This window comes from Archocentrus centrarchus, chromosome 19 (genome assembly GCF_007364275.1).
Source record: "Archocentrus centrarchus isolate MPI-CPG fArcCen1 chromosome 19, fArcCen1, whole genome shotgun sequence".
NCBI classification, from domain to species: domain Eukaryota; kingdom Metazoa; phylum Chordata; class Actinopteri; order Cichliformes; family Cichlidae; genus Archocentrus; species Archocentrus centrarchus.
The window spans coordinates 27681303-27693463 of record NC_044364.1 but is presented as its reverse complement, the minus strand read 5'-3'; the positions used below and the strand labels follow the sequence as shown (position 1 = coordinate 27693463).

General features: G+C 40.9%; 1 protein-coding gene across 1 annotated transcript in view; it reads right to left on the bottom strand.

Annotated features, from left to right (window-relative positions):
- myo1d (myosin 1D) overlaps positions 1–12161 on the bottom strand; it is a 113452-nt gene that overhangs the window by 20191 nt on the left and 81100 nt on the right. Inside the window, exon 21 of the mRNA XM_030754862.1 lies at positions 10981–11135. Within this exon, the coding sequence (XP_030610722.1) occupies positions 10981–11135 (155 nt within the window). The remainder of the gene's footprint in view (positions 1–10980; positions 11136–12161) is intronic.

Below are 12161 nucleotides of genomic sequence, written 5' to 3'. Positions count from 1 at the left end.
TGACTACATTTATACTATTAGGACTACTGCTTAGTTTTTAATGCCAAACAATGCTTTTTGGTGCCTTAATATAACAAATATAAATAATATTGCTTACAAAGCAAAATTTCCTAAATATGACAAGTCTAAGCAGCTGTTCAAAGCCTGGTCATGGCCATGTTGGTTCAATATTTTGTCGATATTTGATGTTAAGAACGTGCTATAGCAAGGAAAAATGCACAGAGGCTCGAGTATCTAGACAGAAAAGCTAAAATAAAGCATGTGTTGATGTTTTTCTAACACTGCATCCATCTCAATCCTTTTTGTGTTCTTCTTTCTAATATTTAGATTTCGTTGGTGTTTGGTTTTGTTAGCATGTTTCTTCTTTTCTGCTTCTCCATCTGTGGTATGAGATTTGCCGTTATTATCTGCAGCCAGCGGGGTTATTAATGGAGCGCATACGTATCAGACAAACATGGATCCAATGGTTGCTATGGGAACTGCATCCGCAGCGCCCCAGAAAGGGGGGGGAGCGAGAGCGGGAGGAGGAGGAGGAGGAGGATGAGGAATGTTAAGTGAAAAACAAGAGGGGGAGGGGGATGAGGAGCAGCGGTGGGGCGGGTGATGGATAGAGACAGAGGAAATGGAGAAGGAGGGATGGAGGGAAAGAGGAGAAGAGAAGAAGCCCACTTCTATCAGTCTGAAATATTTGATTCAGCAGAAAGGGTGACCTTGGAGAGGAAGACAAAAGCAGGTCGGCTTTCTCCCTCGTTCTCTTTGTTTTTTCTTATCGCGCCTCTCTGCCACCCTCCTCCTCGCCCTCCTTTTATAAAAGATATTAGTGCCATCTCCGGATAAAACAGAAAAAGCACTTTGGCACATTTATTGAACAGCAGGTTTTGCTCTTAAATATTAATTAGTCTCTGCAGCTAAAATACTCAGCAAACAGACCTGATTCCTATAAAAAGAAAAACTGCATGAATGGATGGCCTCGATTTATTCAAAGTTCAATATCAGTGTGTTTTATCCCACTTACTGTAAATTCAATGTTCTTCCAGTATCCAGGTAACAATTCTGCAAACCTTATTGCTCTGTTTTAGATATTAGGGTGAATTTCAGCAGCAATTCCAGGTAGGTAACGTGTGAGTCTGGTCTTGTCATGGAGCCAAATAATGTTTTGGTCAAAGCATCTTAGAGACACGTGCCTCACTGTGACAGAGCAGGTCATGGCAATAGTGTCACTGCTCTCACTCCAATCTCATCACCCTTGTTCAGAACCTACTGGTGTCACTTCTAAATGCACTGGATACCCTTAAAGACCACTTTTCAACAAGCAGGTATAATATTGAGTTGGGATGTAATATAACCAAAGCTGTGATCTTTTCCTATAAAAACTAACCAAGCGGTTTCTGGTACCTAAACCAAACCAAGTAGTGCGTAAAAGCTCGACTCAATACGAAACTGATGAGTGAATGAAAACTAGGTTTAACAACAAAACAGGAACATGAACTGTGGTTCCCAGACTGGGACACCTGTGACTTAAGCCACTGCCAACCCTCTGGCTTCCTTATGCAGCCTTTGATGCTCTTCAAAACAGGACTCATGGGGTCCAATATTAATATCAGGAACTGACACCAAACACCTTGCATGTGCCTCTGTAACACCGGCGACTGGGAACAAAACAGCAGTGCTTGATGCCCTGCGAGGATATTTGATCTAATAATCTGGCCTTGAAGTCAGACAAAAATGATTTTCTTTTGTATCCCCGATCAGTTACAACCTCTGACGAGCCCTCGGTGGACTGCGTACTCAGCTTTCAGTGAAACAGCAACTCTCGGCCTCAAGCTACCTTGAAAAAAAGATTCCAGTAAGAAGCAAAATAAGCAAATCTTGACTTTGATCTAAAACTTAGAAAACTTCATTTTATCAGTTTCCATTCATTCCTTTGTGGTTTATAAAACAGCTGGACTGTTGAATTTGGGCTTAAACATACAGTCATACTGTCGCTCCTTCACATATCCCCCAAAACTATTCAGCCTTCAGTTCAACACTATCAGCTCTCAATCTTACAATCTCTTTGTGAATTACAACCAAAGCATTCTGGGATTACAGCCAGACACATTAACCACCTCTGACAGGATCTAAAGGTCATAACATGAGAGATTTGTGCTTCCTGTTTTTGATTTGCCATTGAATGGAATTAGATTTCAATACAAAACACTTTGGTTTTCTTTATGTATGCTTGTGTCCTTACACATATAACCGTGTTTAAATATCCACTGTGGAATAATGAACTATGTAAAAGGATTCCAGAGGACGACTGCAGCTCTAACTTCAATGTCTGGAAAGCAGTGCAGGCTGAGATGTAAACTGGCAGGCTTCTTGAAAAATCTTAATATACTCAAACAAACGAGGATGCCTCTCATAAAGGAGGAAGATGGCCTTTACGCAGATAATATGACTAAAATTACTTACTCAAGCACAAAGAGAAAGGAAATTAACAAACACAGCGACGCCAACATGTCTGCAGAGTCTGACGACATCATCTTACTCAACCGGAGACGAATGTGATCCCTGGTTCGTAACCGAAACCATGAACACACAAATGAATCGGACTCTATTCAGATAAATATAACGTTTCAATAACCAGTGTCCTCTGCATTCTCTCCTTCCCTTTCCGTTATCTCTAATTTGATCCATTTTTCTGCATCACTTGCAGTTTCTTCCTCACCTCCCTCCCTGTTATCTCCCTGCTCCTAACACTGTTTGTTCCCTCCTCCCTCTGTTCTTCATCCACTCTATTGTTACCCTGCAAGCATTCTGACTTAACACCCCTCTGGGTCAGAAGCAGACAGGGGGAGGCTAAATGCTAAAGTCTTTAGGGAAGGAGGCAGGAAGCAGAAAGAGAATCTGACCACATAAGTCTGATCAATGAAGGGTTGTGTACTGCACACTACTGCTGACTCATGCTGTCGGACAGGAGAGGGGGAGAAGAGGAGGAATAAAATGAGCAAGTGGGAGGGAAGCAGAAGGACAAAGGGTGGGGTAGAGGTTAGAGGAGAGTAAGAGAAACAAAGTATGAGTGGATGTAACCAGGAGGGGGTAAATCTAAAGGCATCTGTCACAGAGACAAACCTGGACAGTTTGCAGAGGCAGAAAAGGGGAGGAAGAGAGAAAGTAGGCCAGGATGTCCGCATGCAGGCATTAAGCTTTTGGTGAAAAACATCTACAAATATAACAAACTTAATTATTCCAGCAAGCTCCACACTGGCAGCACCTGAGACATCTACAGTCATTCAGTCTGGAAGCTCTCTACAACAAGCAGATGGACTTCCATGAAATTTTGCACAAACTCTTTAATTGTTTTAAGTTGAGTGAAATGCTTTAAAATTAAAAATGACTTGAAATAAAAATGACAACAGTACAGTTAAGTTTGATACCATGAAAGTGTCTTTTTTGATCCACATTTCTCCAGAAGCTTTTGTAAAATACTCGATAGTTTTACCTTTTTGGGCATCTAAAAAGTCCTGTTTGAATCAGTCTATGAAATGAGAGAAAATACTGAGAAAAAAAACAGCTGTTTCTAAAGTGAAATAATTAGCAGAGTGGTTAAAACTGCAAACAGTACTTGCAGCTCATCCAAGAAGTCTTTGTTGCCTGAAATTCTAATATTTTATTTGTCCATCATTTATCTACCGTCTATAGTGATTAGGTAATTTAATATATGAAAAGTTTAAAATTTTTCATCTTCATAAAATAATGCTGTCAATACAGAGTTTTGAAGGAAAAAAGTTTGATTACTATGACAGAAAATCTGGTATTGTATTGGCACTACAGCCAGCAGGCAAGGATCCTATTAATGTCTCCAACCCGCACACACATACACACACAATCCATCAACTGCACTGGGTTTTTCATTAGTCACTGTGGACACTGACAGCGGTGGTAGCCGTCAGTCCACCAAGCCAGAACCAAGCTGTTGCTACAGAGACTTTCCAGAATGCTTTTCTAAGAAACCAATTCCAGCTGCTTACAGAGCACAGCAGCAACAATGACAGAATACAGCAGAGATTATGTGAACAAAGGATTTAAAAGAATCAGTCACAGGGTCATTCAGGAGGCACAAAGTGTGCCAAGAAGCTTCAAATGGCACACTTTGAACAACATTAACACGGCATGAAAAGCACCAAATGTCACTTTCAACTGTCAAAAAAATCCCACTTTTATTGCTTCAAGCTAAAACATTTGTTTGTTTGTTTTTTGCATAAATATGCTGAATTTCATTTAGCTACCACCTGGAGCTTATCGCCTATGAGAATTGAAGATGAGGATGAATAATTCATTACAAAGTTATTTTTACATTTGTCTCTCAGTGAGGAAGGGTGGGAGGGAAAGTGGAAATGTGTGATGCACCACTGAATGAGATACTCCAACACATTTAAAAAAAAAATACAATAATAAATAAAGCACATATTCCATATTTAGTCACAAGACATTTTTAAAATTGCATAACACCTTTAAAGTAACACTTTTCTTCCTTTTTTTGGTGGTTAACTTTGGGTCCCAAAGCATGTTAGGGCATGAACAGGTATGCAAGTTCAAGATGAAGTCGAGTTAAACTTTCTCATTTGTTAACCTTGCAGCTGTTTAGGATAATACTGCCACAGCACTCTTCACCCTGTTAGGATAAATGGTGTTCTTTAACATGACCTACAATTTTAAGGTGGGCTTGATTTTGGGGAAATGCCAAAAACAGATTTTCCTTTAAATTTTTATTACTGAACAGATCATCTTTCTTTGGGTTTATCAACATATGGCCCTTTTTAAAAGAACCGAACAAAAACGGGACACTGGAAAACTAAACATTCAGTCGACTTCGTCTCAGCCAACTAGAAGAATAACAGTCTAATAATATAACAGTATAAAAGTCAATGGGGGTATTTTCCTGTGTAGTACATTTTTGTATTACCATCTGCATACTTTTACTTAAGGAATATTATATTATATTGATGCAGGACTTCTACTGTGGTAGCTTATTAGTAGCTTCACACAGGCCTAGAGACTCCAGTCACAGGGAAAATTGTGTCTTTGCCAGTTGCTGAGTGGTTGTTTGCTGTTTCAGGGTGAAACGTTGAAACGTGATGGTGCTGACTGCATTGTTGATAGCAGGCTGACAAAGTCTTCAAAGTTGTGCCTTACCACTGCAACCAACACATTTCAAAACTGGCATGTGTTGCACTTTTCACAGCTTCAGCACAGCTCAGACAGCAGTTTGTGTGTTTCTTTTGTGCAAACTACTGGCGGTCTTGCCAACTTGCTTGCTGGTGACTGAAGCGATTGCACGGAGGCATTCGTTGCAGCACCTCGCAGCTCTTTGCAACCAGTTTCACACTACTGATTGCCTCCAACCACTCGACAACCAATCATGGAATACAGAGTTGTCCCTCAGTGACTGGTGGTTACCAGGCGGTAACCAGTCTCTAGACTTCTGTGACTGGTATAGGATGTGAACAGTAGTGGTTAGTGTTTCACCTTTTAAAGGGTACCTATCATACTAATTTCCACCTCCATATTTCTATTCTTGGACTCTACTGGAAAAGCTTTGTATGAATCACAGTTCAAAATAATCCTTACCCGTCTCACAATCTGCCTGGGGCAGCATCTTAATTCAGCCACTGTCTGAAACATGCTTTTCAGTTCCCTTTTTACTCCCTTAACCAATTTCTGATTGGTTGTCTCTCTCAAATAAAAGACTTCCATAGCAGGTAGGTGGGGCTTCTCTGCTCATAGTGAGCCCTGTGTGTCTCACATGCCCATATTTGGGGTATTAATTGTCACTGACATCATACAGAGCCAAGATTAGAAACAAATGTGAAATTAAGCATTTAGAGCAATCTGAAGTCATGTACATATTCTGACCTTGAAAGTTGAAACTTTCTCCATGTTTAACATGAACACTCACCATTGCCACAATATATATGGCAGAAAATAATGAAACGTAAGTCCCCTTTAAATACATTTTTAGGGTTAGGACAGACACATTTTAATGCCTTTTCCATTTCTTGCCTGTTGCAAAGTGCTTTTCTCTTCCTTTGACACTGAACTGTAATTTGGTCCTAATGAAACCCTTCGCTTCCATATGAGCTGAATAATCAGAGAAAACCATTGTTTTTCTCTGATTATTGATAGTTGTCCCTTTGATGTGTTCTTGGTGGCGTGAACAAGAAATGAGACATCACAAACCAGCTGACAGGGTTATGGTCTGTACAGACTATGATACACACCCGCTGCTCTCTTCTTACTATTTGAGCATATAAAGTCTTCAATGAGAGGGCAGAGCATACATAAGGTCTTCTGGGTTGTCTGAATCTGTCCTTGATTTTAATGTGTGACAAATGCAGCGTGTCTACTCCGCCATCCTGGCAGAGGATTTGTGGGTGTGCTGCAGTGACTGCTGCATGGTGTGCATGTCCACACACACACACACACACACACACACACACACACACACACACACACACACACACACACACACACACACACACACACACACACACACACACACACACACACACGAGGGAAAGACAGAAGAAAGGGGGTGGCTCTGTCTAGTCTAAATATAGGCCTCAACAGCAGCACAGACTTAAATATTTCATTGCCTCCTCTCCAGAAATGAGGAAGGGGGGAGCCAGGGGAGAGAAAAGGAAAGATTGAGAAAGAAGCAGAGAGAGAGAGAGAGAGATGAGCAAGTAGAGGGGAGCCTTAAGGGGTTCAGGAGACACTGAGATCAGGACAATAGGGATAGTCAAAAATAGGAAAAAGAAGAAAGAAGAAGAGGAGAAAGGATGCACAGAGGGAGAAAGAAAGGAGGGAGGCTGGAGGCAAGGGAACCTAATCCCTCCTCCTCCTCCTCTTTATGCAAAATAAGACTGAAATATTTCTGAATTTCTCCAGACAAGTGGTGCATCAGGACCGATAAGAGGGTTATCTTCTTATGTATGTGTAGCCAAAACCTCTGAATCACTTCACTTTGAGGGAACTTGGTATTGGTAAGTTTGTGCTTGACACTACGAAAAATGCTTTGACTCCTCAGCAAAAATAAAAAATTGTAATAATGGAAAATATCAAACAGATTAATGTCAAGCAGATTTGGAAACTGTCAAAGGGAAATGGCACCACACGGAAACTCAAGTATCCAGCCGCAGCCATGACAAGAAGAGGATTTATTCACATTGGCGGTGTCATTCTGTTTTGGCCTCGATGTCACTTTGAGGAGGATAAAGTGTTGCTTTGTTGCTGCTGTAAGCTGTCCTCCTTCCTGTCTGCTATTGTGGACATTGTGCGCTGTGCAGCATGCTGAAGGAGAGATAAAGGTTAAAGCCACATCTACAGGGAGCTGCAGCAGCAACACTGGATGCAAAAGATGCCACAGTACACAAGCGTGAGCACAATCACACACAGGCCGCTTTGTAGGAAATCCTCCACATGCACACAAACACACAAATCCACTAAGAAGAAAGGCAAAAACACGAATACAAAGACATGCTGGTGTTCCCTTTGTTCTGTCACTGTTTCACAGTGATGGATGAGCCTGAATGTGAAGCACATACAGGGTCATTACGTGACGCCCGCTGGAGCTTTTTAACAGCCCGACACCTACAGAGAAATGGGCTCCACAGTGGAACAAGATACCATCACCAAATAGCAATGATGAAGGACGCGCTCACCTCCCTTACACACAGGCGAGGCTGCAAACACATTAAACAGCAAGATGAGCCGATGCAGGCACATCTGTCTGCATGCAATACTGTGTCCCACCCTCTCACTCACAATGAGAGACAAACATGAACAGAGAAATCAACAGACTCTACTGTGGAAGAGTCAATTCAGTGTGATTTAAAAATATGCTTTATTAAAACATTAATCACCCCGGCAGCAGTGTGGGTACATCTAATGAACCAAAAAGGTCAACCATCAACACAAAACTGCATCTTGATTTAAGGAGTCTTTTAGCAGAAATTGTTTAGTGAATTTATTTTAAGATGGACTCATTTATTTTGTGTTCTCAGAGTTTAAACACTGACATCTTCTTCTGCTGCATAATGTTCAGCAGAAACCAAAAGACCACAGACAGCAAATCACCCAAACCTGAAGGGAGGTTATGCTTTCGGTCTGGATAACTCAGAAAATTAGGAACAGATTTCAATGAAAATCTCTGGAGTAGTTGAGGGTGGTACAAGGAACAATTGATTCAGTTTTGGTGGGGATCTGGATGATGATTCGAATCCAGGATTTTGTGAAAGGATTCTTTACCAGAGGGACAATATTCAGATATCTGCATCTAAGCTTACGAGGATGAGTCAGAATCCTCTAAAAAGAATCAGGGTGCAACATGACCACAAGTTCAAGTTTGTTCATGATCAGAGGATTCCAGATCTGATGGCCCACAATGCTGATAATTATTTATGATTCAGTATGACAGCAGTGGGTAGTATCTACTGCAGCGTAGCATCAACACACAGAAAATTTGGGGTGGGCCGGGTATGCGCTCCACTGAGTGCCCTCCCAGTTATGTCTGTGGTGGAAAACAACATTCGGAAAAGAGAAGTAGCTCTCGGGAGACTTCTAACAACCAAGAACACATCTCTTATTAGTGTACTATATATACACACTGCTTGGCCAAATAAAGAAAACACTGTAATATGTTATGAAACTATGTATTCATACTGACATCTTTTCGATAAGCTTATGCAACGTCAAAACACTGATTTACATCCAGAGTTGCGTGAATTTTTCACCAAGATCTTGTACTGACGATGAGAGAGTCAAACCTCTGTGGAAGGGAAGGTTTCCATCACAGCACGTTTGAGACCTTGAGACAACAACTTGACCCTCCCGAAATGAACCGATCCGGCAACGCTAAACATTCATGGTGGACAAAGTAGCAATACGATTTCCTGTCATTGCTTTTAACAGATTTAACATTTCTAAAATTTAGAAATTAATAGCTGCCAATCCAATAATATTCCTATTTGCTTTTGCTGAACTTTGTGTTCAGTGTTTTCCAATTTTAGATGGCTAACATGCAAAATTAAGATAATATTATTAGAAATGCTGAAATTAGTTGAGTGTGTTGGATGACTGAACAAACTGACCCGGTCCCCTGGTTGGTTGTTTTTTTGTTTTCCGTGTCCTTGAGAATCCAAAGTAAGTCCAAAATAAGAGTGAGTTATACTGTGAATGTGCTGTAATCCATCATTAGCATAACTAGCAAATGCGGCACCACTGAGGGCTGACACTGTAAGGTTGATGTTAAGAACTGTGGAGCAAAGTATCACTTTAACACCGGGCTTAAGATGGATGCACGATGCTAGTTTTTAACCCACACCAACAGGCTGTGGTAAATTTTAAAAAAGATCCCATTCAGATGATTTTGTCATCTTTTCCATAAGCAGCGACTGCTCGCATGAAAGAAGCTTGTTCACACGCCTCCCCCCACTGAATAAATCAGCAAAACTGACAGCTGGATGTGGAAAAAAAGGTTTCATTTATATTTAAAGAGATGAGGAAATTTTCCTCAATAACTTCAAAATTTTGATACAGCAGGTGGAGCACATACTGTAACAGTTATAGAAGAACGGCACCTTTAGACACATGCTGTCTCCGCACCACATTTCGCACACATAATCCACTTTTCCAGGTGGTAATCCTCTTTAATCTAATCTAATGAGTCAAATAAAATGTACTGGGTTCAAGCTGGGGCAAAAAATTGAACTTTTTTTATGCCGTTAATAAAAGACGGGCTGCACTTGAACATGTCTGATGTCCACAGCTGCAAACTTTCATGATATTACTGCGATACAAAAAAAAAAAAAAAAGAAAAGAAATCAGTGAAAAATCTATGATTGAAGAATATAGATTTACTGATTTACTTTTTATTACTAGCTTCTTTCGGTTGCTTATTTGCAGGGGGATCCTACAGTGGGTAGATCTACTTATTTGATTGAATCTGCAGTACAAGCGATATGTGAACATGAATGTTCAGGAAAGGCCTTTCATATTTCAGCACAATACAACACCACGTACTGCAGCTATTGCAACAGCATGGCTTCTTCATAGAAGAGTCCGGGTGCTGACCTGCCTGCAGTCCAGACTTTTTACTAACTGAAACCATTTGGCAAAAAATACCACAAAGACGACCCAGGACTCAGGAATCCTACAGTATGTCAGACGAGAATGGGGCGACATTCCTGTCCCAAAAGTCCAGCAGCCATGTTAGCTCTCCCCTTAGCACCTGACGGGAGGTGCAGCAAACACAGAACAACTGGGAATTAAACGGGAACAGACTGGACAGCTGTCACCGAGTACCAGCCCAGCTTTAATAATCACAACTGGATTGATAACCTATCAAAAACATCTGATCGGTGCATCCCTACTAAACATAGGAAAAAACCCAATAACTTCATTAACAGAATAAAAAATTGTTCTCAACTGAATACAAAAACAAGAAAAAAAAGATGCAGAGATCAGTATCCTGAAGAGGGTCCATATTAAGTGAACATTAGGGTTTAAGTGGGGACAGCTGTTGCTGTGTCCTCTATATGCCTCATAATCCTCTCACCACAGGCCACATCAGTCAGTACCACACATATGAGCCAGCGTGACTGGATTTGACTTACTGTAATGTTCTAGAAATTCAATTGAGACAATTTGATTATTTTCTCAATTTAGGAAGCACGTTGTTCCTGCAGCTCTCAAATGAGAGCCACACAAGGTTTAAGTGGGGACAATATGCTGATTATTAACTGAAAGCAGTTCTCTCTACACAGTAAATAGAAGAAATGAGGTGCCTTAACCTTGCGTCACCCACAAGTCTTTAAATCAAAGAACTGCAGCTAGTTTTTCTTAGGACATTTTCGATGAAAATATTGAGGCAGATAAACAAGCGATTCTGCTTTTTGTCCTTCTTCTGGTCACTACTTGTTTCCCCTCACCGCTTACCTCTTGAAATGGCTAAGCAGGGTGCCAACCAGCTCCCCGATACGGCTCTCGTTGGTGGGCACCATACCCTGCAGGCACACCACGAGATCCCTGCTGTCCTTGGTGTGGAACACAACCAGCTGGTCCTTCCCGGGGGACACACTCAGCCCGGTCACCTGGGATGCACAAACAGAGAGTACAGTTAAGCACAGATAAACATGTATATGAGGCAGAGAAACACACACGAGCATACACTGTTACAGATGCATGTAAATATTTAGTTTAGTGCACCCCAGCAGAGACCCGGCTTTAACCATCAGGCCACAACTCATGTTTCACTTTGCCAGGAAGTAACGAGAAGAGGGCTAAAGGATTTGGACTGCTCAGCGTGTCTCTGGATGTGATGGAATTAATTTTAAACAAGCATAATAACCTATGCTCAGCTGCCACTTCAATAGGTACACCTGCTTAATGCCTTATTTACAGAGGTGGGAAGTAACAAAGTACAAATACTTCATTACTGTACTTAAGTATATTTTTCAGGTATCTGTACTTGAGTATTTATTTTTCTGACAACTTTTTACTTTTACTCCCTACATTTTTACACAAATATCTGTACTTTCTGCTCCTTACATTCTACTCCCGGACTGAGTGCAGATGTCTGTAACTTGTGGTCTCGGTACTTCAGCATCTAGCTAGCGCTACACGCAGTTTGTCACACAGTGTGTCTTCTAGCTAAAAGGTCCAGCTGCTGTATTTCCAGGGAGAGAAAAGAAAGAAGTTCAATCAGAGATAGAGAAAGATGTGAGAAAGAGGACAGGAGAGGAAGAAGAGAGGTTAGATTTAAAGGTAAGAACTGCTCAGTGACAGCTGATAAACTGGAAATTTAAAGTTTTATGTTTTCATCAGATCTTGGATCTGTATATGATGTGAAGTTGCATTTTTCATATTGTGAAACATCCTGCAAAACAAACTGAACTATTCTAACTGGCATGAAAATACTGCAGTTTAGTGCAGGATAAACAGGTTAGCTTGCTGTACTGTGATGAGTTTACAGTAAAGCTCTGTGTTGGACTGGTGCAGAACAGAGATGAGTTTGAATTTAAGCTTAGATTCATTCACTGAATTCAACCTTTTATACCAACTTTACACTCAGTGCTGGGGATGGAAGATAGGTCGTGAAATATCTTGTTGAATTCAGT